Below are 19293 nucleotides of genomic sequence, written 5' to 3' on the forward strand. Positions count from 1 at the left end.
ACTGACATTCATTCAGAGCAGGAAAATAAAGGATTAATTTCCTGTTTTGTCAATGGAGACAAAGTTATGGTAACTGCTCGATGAGCAGATCAGATTTAACCAGAAGCATTTCGACAGCGACAGAATCGCTACATGGAAACTATTACTTTCCATGGTGGTGCATGCGGTGGTCGAGTGGTAACACTCTGGTCTACCATTCCAGAGGTCCCCGGTTCAAATCCCGGCCGGGGCACTGGAAATTTCAGAAATGCTTCAAGTGTTTCCCACCCAACTAGAGATGTACTGGTATGAAACCCAGGTAATTCTTGCGTGTATCAGTGCTATACACTGAGCACGTAAAAGAACCAAGGTATCTATTCGCAAAGAGCTAGGGTATAGCACCCGGATTCCTTGTATCCCAATACTGTCTCTTCTGCTTGCTGTCTCTTCAGCAAAACCAAACCCCATTGGAAATAAGTGCTTGCACTTTCATGGGTTATCCTTGACCGCAAGGTCAAAATAAATACATACATTACTTCAGAAATTGATAGTGGAGCTGGATGCATTAACATTTTTTCTGTCTCAAGTCCCAATTTAGCAGAAAAAGCTGCACACTTTATAAGAGGGATAAACAGGAAAAAATTGCATGTTCGACAAATGGCAAACTTAGAGCCGAATGTGCATATTATGTGGTTCTTTACAACAGGTACAATATAAAAGATCTTGTGTGATCATTGTTTTATGGTGGCATTTGTGTATAAAAAGAAAGATGTGGTTAAGAATTTATAAGATTTATTCACTAACTGACTAAGACAGTATAACATAGACATATAAAAGAAGTCAGTAACAGTGGGAGGTGATTATCAATTCTAGCAGTACAGTGCAGGTAGAGATCCTTTATTAAATCCTCTCATAACGTCAATATAAGTGTGCCAAGTATCTGAAGTACAGTATGGTATAATGTAACTTTATACAGGTTATAGTAGAGTGTAACCGTTTGTATGGCTGGCAATCTAAGTCGTAAAACGACTGTTTGGAAACACTGTATCTCATTCTGCATAATTCTATTCGTTTCTTGTCCATGTTTTGCCTTCTAGTGTAAGAACATACTTTTATTTTTAAATTTAATTCATCCTGATTGGAATGACTGAGCATTTGTAAGTATAAAACAAACTTCCTAACCTGCCATAATTATTCTCAATTTTCGGACACAATATATTTTCGGACAGCCTTTTTATGACCCTAAATTTTCGGAAATAAGGTATTTGACCAAAATTAATTCCTGTTATTAAACAATTCTATTTTCCCTGAATTCTGTTATATTCTGCTTATTTCGTGACACATGGATCATGCATATTTACAACAGGATTAAGGTCATAAAACCGGGTGTAAGAAAATTCACCCCCAAGACAATTCACCCCCAAGACAATTCACCCCCAGAATTTGATTTCCTTGGACAATTCACACCCAAAGACAATTCACCCCCAAGACAATTCACCCCCATATTTTTATATGAGATTTTATTGTCATTTTATTTTGTCATATTTGAAAATAAGTTGTGAGCAGATGTTTTGGTTTATAATTTTGATTTTGCAGCACAATTTTGACGTGAAAATAATAAATGTATTATGTAAATGAAAGATTACATTGTGATTTTTGTCAAATGCAATTCAACCAATGTATTTTTCAATAAACTGTGTTACAAAATATACAATTAAAATAAATTAAGTATTTTGTATAATATTTGTGCATTTGTTTTAAATAATATTATTAGGTTACTATTTTATTATTAGTACTTTTTCAAATAATGAAGTCGATTCATTAGTTTCATTTAATTCTTAGAATTTTACATTATCACAATTACTTATTTATTCATGTTAGATAGGATAATTAACTTAATAAAATACAATGGTTTAATTTATAAGAAAGCCTTAATTAAAGAAAGGAAATTTAATCTGGTTGGGAGCGTGCCATTAATGGGTATTACAATCTATAGCATTCACACCCCTGATGAGGCTTTATCAAAGTGTCAAAACAGATTAATCAAAGTGTCAAAACAGATCAACAAAGACTTCAGTTACACACATTGACAAATAATTATGTTGGGCTGGGCAATTCTAATACATGTACCTGGTAATACCTGTATTAAAAAAATGCCATTTTTGTTCACCTGATATTTTGATTATTATTTTTATTTAAAGGGGCCTTTTCACGTTTTGGTAAATTGACAAAATTGAAAAATGTTCTGAAATGTATTTTTTACAAAAATTGTACTTAATTCCAGTCCACTTCAATCATACAGAATGGTTAACTCATTCCATACTAAAATTTATAGACATATTCTGTAATGTTTGTATATTAATTATCCTCCGCCATAGGCGGAGGGATATTGTTTTGGCGCTGTCCGTTTGTCTTTCCGTCCGTCAATCCGTCCGGCTTTTTTGTGTCCGGAGCCATATCTTCGAAGTGCTTTGGCGGAATTTCATTGAAACTTGGTATGAGTATATATATATGGATAAGAGGATGATGCACGCCAAATGGCCTTGTACACCATCTGTAAATAACAGAGTCATGGCCCTTTGTATCTTGAAAAAATGCTTTTTTTGTGTCCGGAGCCATATATTGGAAGTGCTCTGGCGGATTTCATTGAAACTTGGTATGAGTATATATATGGATAAGAGGATGATGCACGCCAAATTGCATTGTACACCATTGGATAATAACGGAGTTATGGCCCTTTGTATCTTGAAAAAATTCTTTTTGTGTGTGTCCGGAGCCATATCTTGGAAGTGCTTTGACTGATTTCATTTAAACTTGGTATGAGTATATACACATGTATATGGATAAGAGGATGATACACGTTGGCGTTGTCCATCCATCCAGAAAACTTTTGTGTCCAGAAGTATATTGACGGGGATATCAATTCTACGAATTTGCTTGTTATTATATTGAAATAATACCAATTAATAAATGTGCAATAATGTTATTAGCTCGGCTGTTTTTGGAGAAAACCTGAGGTATTGTCATAGCCAGCTCGTCGTCTGCTGTCCGGCGTCTGCCATGATAAAACCTTTACATTGGCTCTAAAATCAAAGTGCATCCACCTACAACTTTGAAACTTCATATGTACATGCACCTTGATGAGTTCTACACGCCACACCCATTTTTGGGTCAAAGGTCAAGGTCACTGTGACCTTAAAAAAAAAATTAATCTGACAAGCTTTCATTTATTCAAAAACTGCACCCGCAGCCGAGCGTTGGCACCTGTTATGCGGTGCTCTTGTTGTGTTGTAATATCCTTTCTCTTCTTTAAAAAATAACTTCTCATATTTGCAATCTCTTACCTAAAATTGTATATAAATATGTTATATAAACCACCCACTTTGCTTCCTGAATACGATATTATTTCAAATGCATTTGGTTGAAACCTTTGTTTATTACCGGTAAACATGATAATCTACCCAATAACGCAATTGTTATAGTCCATGGCTGTAAGGGCATTCATAATCATATGCCAGGTTTTATGACCTTAATCCGGTTGTAAAACTAAATGATAGAAGGGTCACAGATAAGCGAAAGCGGAAAAAATCTGGTTAAATAGCGCTGTAAAATATACTGTCCGCAAAATTGGAGTCATCAATTATGGACAAAAACCCGTAGATTCAGAAAATATATCGGTCGTCACGAACAATAATTATTTCAGCTAAAAAAATGGGGAGTTTGTAAACTTAATATAATTACCATAGTATCAATAAAGCCATGTAAATTATATGTAAAAAATAGTCATACTATAAATGTAAGTTGGGCAGATGAATGTCCCTATCAGAATCTGGTAAGAAAAATTAGAGATACATGTAAATAAACACAAATATTCACCCTTGTTTTGGTCTTTCAGCCTTACAGCTCATATGACAATATATTCTGTTTAATATAGTTCTCAATATTGGTGACCAGAGCCCTACTAGAGGCCACAGTGCTTTCTTAAATTCACCTTGTGACAAAACTGCAATTTGCTAATCTCTTGACCAAACCTGAGTTGCCTTACTTGGAAGAAAAAAATCTTATAATGATTTATATAACCTTACGCAGACTAAGAAGAATTTAAAGATGCAACATTCACACAATCGTTCTCCGTCCGATCCGGGACTCTGCAAGGTGGAGAGCAATAATAATAGTAAGTATTTTAATCTTTATTACAATATTTATATGCCATCGTGATCTATATCTTCATATTTTAGTCAAACATTTGTTTACATAAGCCAGACAAGGCACACTTTTTTGTTTGGGAAATTATTGTGATGTTAATATTAAAGTTGTCTAATGATGTACAAATAAGTAATATACTCATTAGAAGGTTTTGAACAAAGTATGAACTGCTAGAATATTCCAAAAGAAGTCTCCATGTGCTACCAGAATAATATCCAGACACCAAGTTAAGGTACCATACTAAACCACATGTACTCTCATGCACTGGTAAATAGCCTTCGATGTGCATTTTATGACATCTTTTGCAGATTTACCCATGTCCCATGGACACACAGAGAATCCATTTTTGATGTGGCTTCATTCATTAAGTGTCAAATATCTCAGCCTGTCTCCAGCCCAGAAGCTGAAAACTCTTGACACACTTCTTGGTCTTCTTGGAGCCAAGGTTCGCACATTTGTTACAAACTGAACTATTTTTGTAGTATAGTTGTTCTGAGAGATAAATGTGCAGTGATACTAACTGAACTTGCCAATAGCAAGGCTAAACATGGTATTATTTTATTTTTAGCTCACCTGAGCACAATGTGCTCATGGTGAGCTTTTGTGATCGCGTTTTGTCCGTCGTGCATCATCAACATTTTGCCTTGTGAACAGGCCACATTATTTGTCTGATCTTCATGAAATTTGGTTAGAACATTTGTCCCATTGATACCTCGACTGAGTTCGAAACTGGGTCATGCTGGGTCAAAAACTAAGTCAAAAAAAGAAAAAACTTGTGAACACTGTAGAAGTCACATTTGATGCCCAATCTTCATGTAACTTTGTCAAAATGTTTGTCTAAATGATATGTTGGTTGAGTTCAAAAATGGTTCTGGTCCGTTGAAAAACATGGCCTCCAGGGGGCGGGGCAGTATTTCTTATATGGCTATACAGAAACCTTGTGAACACTCTAGAAGTCACAACTTTTGCCCAATCATCATGAAACTTGGTCAAAACATTGGTTTTATTGATATCTCGGACGAGCTCGAAAATGGTCCAGATCGGTGAAAAAACATGGCCGCCGGGGGGGGGGGGGGCAGGTTTTCCTTATATGGCTTTAGTAAAACCTTGTTAACACTCTAGAGGCCACATTTATTGTCCAATCTTAATGAAATTTGGTCAGAAGATTGGTCTTAATGATATCTTGGATGAGTTCGAAAATGGTTACGTTTGCTTGAAAAAAATGGCTGCCAAGGGGCGGGGCATTTTTCCTTATATGGCAATATATACATATGGCTATAGTAAAATCTTGTTAACACTTTAGAGGCCACATTTATTGTCCGATCTTCATGAAACTTGGTCAGAAGATTCATCCCAATAATATTGTGGACGAGTTAAAAAATTATGCTGGTTGGTTGAAAAACATGGCCACCAGGGGGTGGGGCATTTTTCCTTATATGGCTATAGTAAAACCTTGTTAACACTCTAGAGGCCACATTTATTTTCCGATCTTCGTGAAACTTGGTCAGAAGATTTGTCCTAATGATATCTTGGATGAGTTTGAAAATGGTTTTGGTTGCTTAACAAACATGGCCACCAGGGGGTGGGGCATTTTTTCCTAATATGGCTATATATCATGCTTTAGTAAAACCTTGTTAACACTCTAGAAGCCATATTTATTGTACGATCATCATGAAACTTTGTCAGAAGATTTGTCCCAATGATATTTTGGACAAGTTCGAAAATGGTTCCAGTTGCTTGAAAAACATGGCCACCAGTGGGCGGGGCATTTTTCCTTATACGGACTTATGAATCTTCATGAAACTTTGTCAGTATATTTATTTAAATGATATCTTGGATGTGTATGAAATGGTTCTGTTCTGTTGAAAAAAGCGTGTCATGCCAGGGTGTTCACTAGTCATGAAAGTTGGTAAGAACATTTTGTTCTAATGACATCTTGGGCTGCACTGAACAGGTCAGTTTCTTTGAATCACAGGTGAGCGGCTTTGGGCCTTTCAGGCCCTCTTGTTGTAAGTAACATGTACTTATTTCTAATGTACCCCCGTATGTATTATTAATCCTAATAAATAGGCACATTTGTACAGTAAACTTGAGATTAATGTTAACAAAGTTTTATTGAAAGAAACTTGCACTTTAGTATTGGATGTGTTAACATTTAGCCCACACTTATCAATAGTACTATTAAAGGATTTCTTGGCAATATTATGAACTGTATACCCAACAGCTGAATTCTTTCAGGAATTGTGCTACCTGACAGACATCTTACCCACTTTGTTGTATCGTGACTTCATTCGCCAGCTACCTACAGAGATCGCCTTGAAAATCCTTATGATGCTTGATGAAAAAAGTCTGCTTAACTGCTGCCTTGTCTCAAAGTAGGAGCTTCTTGTTGTTTTTTTTTGTTTAACCAATTTAAGCAAATTAAGTGCGAAGTTTACCTATGTATAATAATGTAACAATTTATTATTTCAACATTTGAGCAATTGTTAGACAGGTATAATAACTAAGATGAGGGTTAATTCTAAGGTTTAGGTGAAAGTTATAGACATTTATTAAGTACTTGGATTACAATATGTAGTAACGTTCAGGTTTGCAAAACTGCATAATTTCAATGACAATTTGCTTCTGAACAACACCAATTACATAAAGTAAAAATATCCATGTGTTACAGGATTTAAAAAACAAACATCTTTTCTCTATTAAACCACAGAGTGAATTCTTAGCTCACATGAGCATGAAGTGCTCATTTTGAGCTATTGTCATGTATGGTTACCGCATGTCCAGCCATCTGGCGTAGGGCATGATTTGTCAATATCTTTTAGCTCGTTGCTGAACACTTTTTACAGGTACTGGAATGAGCTGATAAACAGCTACAGTGAGGTGTGGATTCTCATGGCTAAACGGGTCGGGGCTCGGATAGGGTCTGGATTAGGGGCACCTGTTCATGGATACAAGTCCCTGTTCATCAGGTCTGCAAATCTCGTGCAGAGGATGAAGGATAGTTCAGCGTTCAAGGTCATGAACTTGGAAGGTCACAGGGGTCGTGTCATGGCCATCACTCAGAATAAGGACCTTATCGCTACAGGTACATGTCAGGGAAGAAGAATATATAATATTTTGGTTCGGATTTCTACTTAAACTTATTGTTAGAATAGCTTCATCCATTGGGATACTTTGTGCAATTTTTGCATTCTTTTTCGTTAACATTATTTGTATTCATATTTATAAACAAAACAACTCATACATGTAAAACATTAGCGAACAAATCAACAGAACTAATGAACTGTACATAGGTATATAATTTTCATTTTTACGTGAAAGTTATTCAGTGGGCTAACTTTAAAGACTGTGTTCACAAAAACTTAACTGGATTGGGATTCTTGCAAACAACACTGTCTCTACGCATGTTTGTTTCAGTACAGGCTGAAATTAAACAAATTAGATAATACTCATTATTTCAATTGAATTTTAGCATTAAACAAGTTTCAAGATTGTGTACACAAACGATGATGTTAGTAGGTATTCTTGTCTGTACACATGTTTTTTTCAGTACAGGCTCAGATGACCACACAGTTCGGTTCTGGGACGTCCACACTGGGGACTGCATCAAGCTAATCCACACTCACAGCGTCTCCTTCCTCCAGTTTGACGACATCCATGTGTACACTGCCTCCTACGACAATACGGCTGCATGCTGGGACATCGACACCGGCACTTTGGTGTGTCGCTATGTCGGGCACATTTCGGCCGTGTTCAGTCTGGATTCCAGGCGAGATCTTGATCTCCTGGTTACTGGGTCGGCGGATAAAACTGTCAAGGTGTGGGAACTGAGTTCTGGTGCGATGTTGCACTCGTTGTCTGATTGGCACAATGACTGGATAACATACGTTAAGATTCTCTCCTGTGTTGCTGAACCCCAGGCCCAACAGCATGTGAACAGAGGTGTGCTTGAAAAGGGCACACTGCAGCTTGTGTCAGTGGATAGGCAGGGTTGCTGCTTTTGGACTGTTAGAAACAACGAACATGTGGACGTAAGCGTCACCCACACCGCTGACTGGTGCATGAACGTTCAGTCCAGCACCTGTAGGTCTGCCATTACCGTGTGTACATGGAACAAACGCGATAAGGCCCACTCCATATCGGCATATTCAACAGAGACCATGGACAATAAATGTGTTCCCAGGCATGTGCGGTCTTTTGTGATGCCCAATGACCTGCCACCAAAACAGACTGCCCTGGGCTTTGGGCAGAAGTTTGCTGTATTTATGGTGGATGAGGGCTACAGCAGAGCTGTGATAGTTGACACTCACTCAGGCCGTGTTTTGTGCTCAATTCCTGTCCCACCTTTCAGGTAAATTAACAGCAATTAATTGATAGTTTTGCTTAGATATTGCTATACCCATTTATTTGAATGCCCACACAATCTTTGGGCATTGAGCAATGCACATCACTACATGTATGTTAGTCTGTATGTATATCATAATCAGGCAATTTTATATTAACTTTACTACCAATGATTGACATAATTGTGGGATAATGGCCTTGCATACAACTTCTGTTGCCATCTCAAGACCACACTGACCATATGCATGTATGGGTATAATGCAGCATGTTTAAGACAGCAACTTCCTTGTGTATTATCCATGTTGACATATATTCCCTCAAATCATTTTGACAGTTCTCTTCATATATGAAGCTCAAAGGTGAAGGTAACATATGGAAGTCACATTTATGGGTATTATGATGCTAGTCAAGACTGTAATTTTATCATTTATCGCGCAATCGTTGATAGGCACACTAAAGGTTCATTTTCCTATGCCTGTAAGTTTGGCATCCAAGTGGTTGGAATCAATTCTATTTATTTTGCTTTATTAAAAACTAGACAATTTAAATAATGATCATTATATTGAGCTTCAACGTCATACTTATTCACAAAGTTTGCATATTGCATAATTGTCATGATTTACATTTTATATCATAAAAGCTATCGTATTTAAAAATTGCATAAACAAAATTTAAAAAAAAACAAACTCAGGTAAGCAATCCCTGTGATTTTTCAGCCCTATTCAGGCTATTGAATAAACACTTTCCCACTCAGAAGCAACGTGACAAATGGCTACATGCAGTCAACATAAAACCAAAACAGTCTGTGGTTATCTTGCAGGCTGTTCAGGTTTTATGCTGTTGTTTGCTCATCAGTATCTAAGGGTTTGAAATGAAACCTTTAAAACTTGAATCTTTTACGAAAGGTATTTAATTTAATTTGATTTTCTTAGTGACCACAATAGGGTCAAAATGCGTGTCTGAGCAGTAAAGGGTTAAACATGCTGACTCCTTTACTTCTTTGAATTGCTCTATTTCAGACCGACTCAGAACGGTGCCTCTGCAGTGCTGGGTCAGTCTGACTGGCTGGATGGATTCACGGACAGCAATCGTTCGGGCCTCTTCCTGGCACTGTGTCTCAAGAACAACAATATACTCGTGCTTAAATGGACAGACAAACCAGGTTAAACTCTCCTTAAGACAAATGTTATGTCTGCCCAACTTCAGTTATATCTGGTTATAATAGATTTATTTGTGCCATTTCTATACTGCATTTTTAGATGTTTACATGTTTGTGCATTGAGGCTTCTTGAAAAGCAATAATGCAAACATTGTCAATGTGCAAGCTAGGTTTCATATTCTCTGTCTTTTCAATGTATTCAACACATTTAAAGAGATGGATGTGTTGCCTATGTAAGAATTTGTGAAGACATGAAGCAACTTCTTGATATCTCTAAATCAGATACTACAGCTTTACCTGCAGCCTTCATAATGGCAACTCCGAACAGAACAGTATGATAGTGTATTAACAAAATAACATTTTCTATTTCGTCCCATTGGTGCAAAAAGGTACCATGTGCCATTAAATTTTAATAACACATTGTTACTTGTACCTTTTTGCACCGATGGCAGGCATGGCGAAATTAGAAAAAATCTGCCGGTCATCCGGACAGGCATTTCAGAAAATGCGCCGGTCCGGAGAAAATTTAGCCGGACCGTAAAGCAACAACAACTTAACTAGAAAATTCAAAAATGGCAGCGATCACATCTTGATCTCTTTATTCAACCGGCCGTTAAATTGATTTTAATCGCTTAGAGGTTACACTGGCAGCTAATTGGTGTTAATCGGTTGTGTAATGTCAATCATGTTGTGAAAAATTCGCGTGTCAGTTTTTATTACATGTATTCCCTATTAGAACGGTTCGGTGCGATAATTTCAATAACGTATGTGCAAGCCGAATAATTATCAAATTTAAGTTATTCGAAACGATTTAAACATTCTTACTTTAATATGATTGCAGTTTGGAGCGGCTGTTAAAATATACTGCGCACAGTACAAAACACGTTACCTGACATTTAATGATTAAGGCATTTCATTTTTCAGAACGTTTACTAGTAATTAATTAAATAAAAAAGACGATTTATTTACATGCTAACGCAGTGTAATTGTTAACAGAGATTCATTTTCATTTTTGACCAGTATCAGAAAGTCCCCGGGAAGCACGTTTTTTTACATGGCACTGCATATGATGCAATAAAAACATTTCTTTGTACATGTATCGTATTGCATTCAATCTAAATTTAAATTCGCTCGTCCAATGAAAGCTCTGCCCCATAATGCACTGTACTCTTTACACTTATGAAAAATGGCGTATGCATATGGTTGTGTTGATCACGATACCATATTTTATTGTCCTTATCCTACTCGAAAAATATGTAAAAGCTATCAAGATCTTTTTTGTTAGAACGCAGTTGGCGATTTTGCAAACGAGTTTAAAGTAGGTGTTGTGTAACAAGTTGGATTTGCTAATTGTACGTAACAAACCTACAGCAAACATCAAAACAACGAGCGATTTCATTTTCATGATGTAGTAAGCGATTTGCTCTTCGAATTTTCAACTTGAAAAAAAAAGATTTGTTTGCAATCATTTCACATTTTGCCGGTCACCAGGACCGACATTCTTGTTAAACCTGCCGGACCAAATTGAAATCTGCCGGTCAGGACCGGCGGACCGGCAATTTCGCCAAGCCTGCGATGGGGTGATTCGTAATGCACCAATTAATAAGCATTTTTTATTTGGTAGGGGAAAAAGATATCAAAGATATACATTTATTAAATATATTGATTGATCTTGTTTCTTGCTTGCAGTACCAGTACACACTTTTTAAAGCTGTTTTAATACAAATTGCATATACTGTAGGTCATGATCATTAAATTTATTGTGATTGTTTTCTTGTTAAATAAATATATTTAATTTTGTCTGTTTCTTGTTATGCTTGAGAATTCTAGCAAGAAAATAAGCTCTTTATTAGCTGCCATTGGGTTAAGTAACATTCCATGTTCTTATGTTACTGTATGCATGTCACAGAAGTTGTTATGAGTCGGGTTGATTATGCTTACTTGTAGAATTTAAACGCAAACATTTAATATGCGCTGTACATTTTTAGCTCGACTATTACATATGAAATATATGTAGTGGAGCTATCCTACGCACCCCGGCAGTTGGCGTTAGCGTGCAAATGTTAAAGTTTGCGTACTACCCCAAATATTTCCTATGTCCCTTGACATATTGCTTTCATTTTTTGCACACTTGTTTACTAACATGACCCCAACCTATAAACAAGAGCAGACAACTGTATCAAGCATTTTGTAAGAATTATGGCCCTTTTTTCACTTAGAATATGCATATTATTGATAAATCTATGTTAAAGTTTGTGTACCACCTCAAATATTTCCTTTGTCCTTTGATATTTTGCTTTCATATTTTGCATACTTCTTAACCAACATGACCCCAGTCTATAAACAAGAGCAGACAACTGTATCAAGCATTTTGACATAATTATTGCCCTTTGTTCACTTGGAATATGCATATTATTGATAAATCTATGTTAAAGTTTGCGTACCACCTCAAATATTTCCTATGTCCTTTGACATATTTCTTTCATATTTTGCATACTTCTTTACCAACATGACCCCAATATATAAACAAGAGGAGACAACTGTATCAACTATTTTGACAGAATTATGGCCCCTTTTATACTTAGATAATTTAACATTTTGTTAAGTTTTGTGTTTTCGTCCATTTTACTCCTAAATTATCATAGCTATTGCTTTTTAGACTTGGGAAACTTGCTAACTATAGTAAGAGGACTGTACATGGCAAGTTGCCTAACTCTGGTTGGCTTTTTAACGGAATTAGGGCCCTTTTTTGTCTTTGTAACTTTGAATTTTTAGCTCAACTATTATATATGAAATATATATAGTGGAGCTATCCTACTCTCCCCGGCGTGAGCCTCTGCGTTAGGGTTATCGTTAGCGTCTGCGTTAGTGTGCAAATGTTTATGTTTTCGTACTACCCCAAATATTTTCTTTGTCACTTGACATATTGCTTTCATATTTTGCATACATGTTTACCAACATGACCCCAACCTATAAACAATAGCAGACAACTCTATCAAGCATTTTGTCATAATTATGGCCCCTTTTCCACTTAGAATATGCAGCAAATGTTAAAGTTTGCATACTACCCCAACTATTTTCAATGTCCCTTGACATATTGCTTTCATATTTTGCATACTTGTTAACCATCATGACCCCAACCTATAAACAAGAGCAGACAACTGTGTCAAGCATTTTGACAGAATTATTGCCCCTTTTATACTTAGAATATGCATATTATTGATAAATCTATGTTAAAGTTTGCGTACTAACCCAAATATTTCCTATATCCTTTGACATGTTGCTTTAATATTTTGCATACTTCTTTACCAACATGACCCCAATCTATAAACAAGAGCAGACAACTCTATCAAGCATTTTGTCATAATTATGGCCTCTTTTCTACTTACAATATGCAGCAAATGTTAAAGTTTGTGTACTACCCCAACTATTTTCAATGTCCCTTGACATATTGCTTTCATATTTTGCATACTTGTTTACCAACATGACCGCAACCTATAAACAAGAGCAGAAAACTTTATCAAGCATTTGACAGAATTATGGCCCCTTTTATACTTAGAATATGCATATTATTGATAAATCTATGTTATAGTTTGACAAAACAACACTTACCTGACATGCCACAATGCACTCCACCCAAACCATCTCCCACGCCCCCCCCCCCCCGACCCCCCCCCACCCCCCACCAAAAAAAATAGAAAAAATTGTTTTTCTTATTTTTGAAAGATAATCTATTAAATGATCACATACCCACATTATACCCCCCCCCCCCCCCCCCCCTCTCCATGATGGCTTACGTTATACTGTCAAGCACTCGAATAATCGAGCGCACTGTCCTCTGACAGCTCTTGTTTGTTACATTTTTTGTTAAGATCCACTTTACTTCTAAAGTATCAAAGCTATTGCTTTCAAACTTCAAATACTTTCTTGCTATCATGATGTTACTCTACTTGGCAAGTTGAATTTGACCATGACCTTTTGAATGACCTTGACTCTCAAGGTCAAATTAATAAATTTTGCTCAAATTGCCATAACTTTTTTTATTTATGATCACATTTGATTCATACTTTAAAAAAACAACACTTAACCTGACATACCACAATGGACTCCACCCAAACCATCCCCCATGCCCCATCCCAGAATCCCAACCCCCCCCCCCCCCAAAAAAAATATTTTTTTTTTTTTTTTTTTTTGAAAGATCATCTATTAAATGACCACACACCCACATTATACCCCCCTCTCCATGATGGCTTATGTTATACTGTCAAGCACTCGAATAGTCGAGCGCGCTGTCCTCTGGCAGCTCTTGTTAGCTCACCTGAGAACAATGTGCTCATGGTGAGCTTTTGTGATCATCTTTTGTTCGTCATGCATCGTGCAGGGTCAACATTTGCCTTGTTAACACTCTAGAAGCCACATTTATCTTCCAATCCTCATGAAACTTGATCAGAAGATTGATTGTCCCAACGGACGAGTTTCAAAAATGGTTCTGGTTGGTTGAAAAACATGGCCACCAGGGAGCGTGGCATTTTTCCTCATATGGCTATTGTAAAACCTTGTTAACACTCTAGAGGCCACATTTATTGTCCGATCATCATGAAACTTGGTCAGAAGACTTGTCCCAATGATATCTTGGATGAGTTCGAAAATAGTTCCGCAATTTCCCTTATATGGCTTTAGTGAAAAGTTGTTGACACTAAATAAGCCAGATTGATTGGACAATCTGCATGCAACTTGGTCAGAATACTATCCCAATTAAATATTTAACCAGGTTTTCCGAAGGAAAAAACTGGTTATTAGATTGGCGAATGCGGGCGGGCTGGCTGGCTGGCTGGCTGGCGGGCGGGCGGAACAAGCTTGTCCGGGCCATAACTATGTCGGTCATTGTCAGATTTTAAAATCATTTGGCACATTTGTTCACCATCATTGGACGGTGTGTTGCGCGAAATAATTACGTCGATATCTCCAAGGTCAAGGTCACACTTTGAGTTCAAAGGTCAAAAATGGCCATAAATGAGCTTGTCCTGGCCATAACTATGTCATTCATTGTGAGATTTTAAAATCATTTGGCACATTTGTTCACAATCATGGGACGGTGTGTCGCACGAAAGAATCACGTCAATATCTCCAATGTCAAGGTCGCCACAACTAAAAATAGTTTGTTTTTTTTAAACAAACTTACAAAGGGGGTTAATTTTGTTTGTTCATTTCAAAAGTTCAGTTTGAGTTTTCTCCCTTTATCACATTTTTTTTTCTCAATGAAAACCTGGTTTTTTGACAATTTTGTCCCTTGTTGATATTTAAACTGGTTCATGTGACCTCATAACTAGGTCACTAGGTCAAATGAAAAAAAAACATTAATACTCTTTCTTTAATTATACTTTTTGGTCCAATCTGTATGAATCAGCTCGCAATTTCTCAGAATCGTCCAGTTCCTTTGGGTCTGAGGTGAGCCCCTTAGGTCCCATGGCCCTGTTGTTTATCAGCCACATCATTTCGAACATTAGTCTTATGCCATATGCACCCAGAGTAGCTCCAGACCAGCCTGAACAATCGCAAGATCTGGCAAGGAGCTACCCTGTCCGTTTTAAAGCCACGCAAGGGTTTTTGCATCAACATACATAGTAGCACCAAACAATATTTTGCAGAGTTTTTTACTGTATTTTTTAATATAATTCTCGTTTGTAATAATGTAATAACTATTTTGTTCAGATTATACATGCAACGCAAATAACAATAGCGGTGTCAATCATAACATACCATAAGTGTTAATGGTTATAAATATACTTTTAACGAAGGCAATTGCCGAAATATGTATAGAATGTAAAAAAAAATGAACGATACAAAAGTGTAGTTTGTCGCAATGCAGATCAATGCATTTGTTAACATAGCTTTTTATTTAATACAATCAGTATTCATCAGCAGCTTGATTTACCCCATGTGATGCTCCAATATATAACCGTGTTCTACGCGCGAACGTCCAATGAATCTCGTCTAGGATGGACCGAGTTTTATCGCATGGATGCGATTCTGTTCTGTCACAAAAACAATGATAGAATCTACATGTTCTTGAAACTAAACTCATTGCAGATCAGAAAAAAGGTTTAATAATGAGTCGTCAATTAAAAAAAATGCTTCAAATATCTTTCTAAATAATTCTTAATGTGTATCATTTCTGTCTGTTGACCTCTAAGTGTGGCCTTGACCTTGGGGATGGTACCGTTATTGTAGCATGTGGCACATCATCACATAAAGGGTACCATTTGAGCAAGTTACTTTAAAATCCATCCATTTATGGAAAAGTTATGGCTGAGACTGTAATATTCGGATGGACATCCGGACGGACGGAAAACTGGATCGACGGTAAGAATGTTATGTGCCGCGTATATGGTGCGAAACAAGAAATGCATTTACAAAGCTTTCTTTAAGAATCTGATCGAGTCAGAAAGAATGTTAAATAAAACTTAATGCAGCAGTAACTGTTTCATAATATTAACTAGACATTACATACATTATCCCAAAATATTCAACAGATTTTACTATTTCGGTAATGAACAGAGTTTTCTCATCTTCATCAAGAGTACATGTACAACTTAACAAAGAGTGTTTGTCTGTTTCATCAAAAGCACCACAATTTCAAAGTATATCATGCATATGTTGGTATTGTCGAGTGTTTTTTAGGTTTGTGTGAGCTGATTTTGAGCTCGCGGTTCCCTTATACTTAAAATAATATGACATAGTAATTATCACAGAAACACATACAAACAACAGTACATTAATCTAAGGTATAACATGTATATGTTTCTTTAATGTAATTTCAAAACAGAAAGCAATGAAGATAGTTTAAATTACAAATAAAACAAGGATGTAAACTATGTTAACTATAGCGTCCAATGCAAAATAAAAGAAAGCTATCTGTAGTTGTTTCGTACCACCATCGACTTATTGTCAGTCAAATATATCGATTGTCATCCATGTCATCATTTTCAATTGTATCATCGAATTCGTTATAATTATTATTTTCATCTAAAGTTCAGTCCTCGTAAACACCATCCTCGCCTCTATCATCTTATATCATATCATCACCAGCGTAACTTTGATCATCTTCGTCCCTTTCGGCATCTCTTTTATAATCATCATCTTCATGTCTTATCATCTTTGTAATCACCGTCATCTTTATCATCGTCATCCTCATACCTGTCATCTTCATCCCCATCATCATCATCTATATTGTCTTCACCACCATCGTCATCTCTTTAATCTGCATCACCATCGTTACTTCTATCATCTTCATCACCACCGACATCTCTATCATCTTCATCACCATCGTCATCCTTTTCATCTTCGTTATATCATCCGCATCTCTATCATCTACATCATCATCGCCATCTTATCAATTGCATCACCATTGTCATCTATATAATATTCATCCTCATCTCTTTCATCTTCATCACCAATCGCATCTCTATCATCTTTATCACAATCGTTATCTCTATAATCTACATCGCCATCGTTATCAATATCGTCCTCATCCTCATCGCTATCATCTTCATCCGCATCATCATCTCTGTCATCTATAGCAGCATCGTAATTCCTATTATGTTCATCACCATCCTCATCTTTATCATCTTCATCCTCACCTCTATCATCTTCATCACCATCCTCATCTCCTTCATCTACAGCATCATCTATATATATATCATCATCATTTCTATCATCTTCATCTCCATTATCATCTCTATAATGTTCATCACCATCCTCATCTCTATCATCTACATCACCATCCTCATCTCTATCATCTTCATTACCATCGTAATCTCTATCATCTTCATCACCATCGTAATCTCTACCCTCTTCATCGTAATTTTTATCATCTTTTTTATAAGTGTAATACATATATATATAAATTTCAACAATAGCGTCATGTAAATCATCGTCATACAACAAATGAACAAATCAACGCTGTCATCGTCACCTCTATCATCACCATTATGATGGTCATCTCTATCGGCAACGTCATCATCGAAAATTTTCGCTCGTCTTCTTCATGCAGGAAAATGTTATAACGCCGTCACTATGTGATTATTCGAAATGACATCATACCAATGTCTATACCGTAGTGACGTCATAGCGTTATTATATAATCAAACAACCGTTGGGTATTTTTGTTTTTCGATTAAATGCTAAATCCAGCAACTGATCAAACTTTCAACATATGTCATTCTTGCACTGTACTTTTTCGTTGTGGCTAACTCAGCTTACTGTTAACATAAATTTCTTGGGATTATTAATATACATGTATAGCGGGAAAATTGAACGTCCAATCGAACCTGCTTAACTTCTTCCATTTGGGAATGCAAATTGATTGCATTTGTTCAACAAATACCAGTAAAGAAAGCATACTTTTACAGTAACAAAACGTTAATAATTGTGTAAATTAAGTAATAAGAATATCTTTAACATAATTTAAACATTCGAATGTATTCATTAGGGTCTGCTGGCGTTATGTTAAGGTCATTTAAGATGAAAATCTTAGTTGAACAGCTATGCCGAAAAATATCATAAACTATAACCTTGTACGCACATGCATTAAGCCCGGTTTTCACAGAACGAAATTCAAATGTTTTTCAAGCGATACATGTTAACAATCAACTAAATTGAGGCGAGAAAGAGGTACGCTCGTTAATTTCTTGACCGGTACAATTCCGAATCAAACGAACCGTGCGAAAGGCATTAAAATGACCTTATAAATTTAAAAGCTTCCAGTTGTATTGCATGAAACATTAGTTATGAGGATTTTGAAATAACAGCATGCTCTTTAAATATAATTATTTGCATATGTATACATCCTAACTAAGTGAGGAGATTTTTTTTACTGCCGAATTACCTGGTAAGTAGTGTTTTTCCTACGATGCGTTAATATCATCTGGGGCTAGCAAATAAATACAATGTATATGAAATATATGATGCTTTTTTCTCAGATCTTGTAAACAAGAAGGACTTAATTCATATATTGTGTACTTCATTTCACCATGCCACATACATGTGTACCGGTAGTTTTGTTGCTGTGGTGCATATTGATCTATTTAGTGGTGTTAAACACGATCACACAATATTCATATTTATAAGCTACATTCAGTAATTTTCGTGACATATTCATGTCCAATAATCAAACATGAGGCGGGCGGCCTGACCCTTACGGGCATTCCCCGCTATTCACAAGTAACTGAAATCGATGTCTATCATGTCTGATCTCTATCTGAACTGAACTCTATGAAAACACATCGATCTTCTTACACTCTATACTTATACTCATAGTTTTGCAGCTACAACAAACCCATTTAGCTCTGGATAAAAGAACCCTCAATAAATGCACGTGTCGCATGGATATCAAATTTTGTTATCAAATCGGTCAATGCTGACCGAGTAAATGAACTGCTATATTAAACTATCCATAGATATATAAATGGACCTATAATTTGGATGTTAATATCGGCTAACAGTGGTTAATTGAAGCAATCACAAAACTTATTTAAGTAAACTGACTGCTATTAGGGTTGTCCCAAATAACACTCCATCAATACATTTAATAAAACTGATATGCA

At 36.3% G+C, this 19293-nt stretch overlaps 1 protein-coding gene across 2 annotated transcripts; it reads left to right on the top strand.

Moving 5' to 3' along the window:
- Window positions 1-961: 961 nt before the first annotated feature.
- On the top strand, window positions 962-10131 carry LOC127879499 (F-box/WD repeat-containing protein 2-like). 2 transcript variants are annotated; one of them, XM_052426354.1, is made up of 7 exons: window positions 962-1136; window positions 4069-4153; window positions 4494-4630; window positions 6424-6560; window positions 7032-7270; window positions 7741-8536; window positions 9549-10131. In XM_052426354.1, the coding sequence occupies exons 2-7, from the start codon at window positions 4087-4089 to the stop codon at window positions 9694-9696; spliced, it is 1524 nt and encodes a 507-aa protein (XP_052282314.1). In that variant the 5' UTR covers window positions 962-1136; window positions 4069-4086; the 3' UTR covers window positions 9697-10131. The 2 variants fall into 2 exon arrangements, with proteins under 2 accessions (XP_052282314.1, XP_052282315.1); XM_052426355.1 differs by having other exon boundaries at window positions 978-1077.
- Window positions 10132-19293: the final 9162 nt, after the last annotated feature.

The sequence above is a fragment of the Dreissena polymorpha genome, chromosome 4 (assembly GCF_020536995.1).
Source record: "Dreissena polymorpha isolate Duluth1 chromosome 4, UMN_Dpol_1.0, whole genome shotgun sequence".
NCBI lineage: Eukaryota > Metazoa > Mollusca > Bivalvia > Myida > Dreissenidae > Dreissena > Dreissena polymorpha.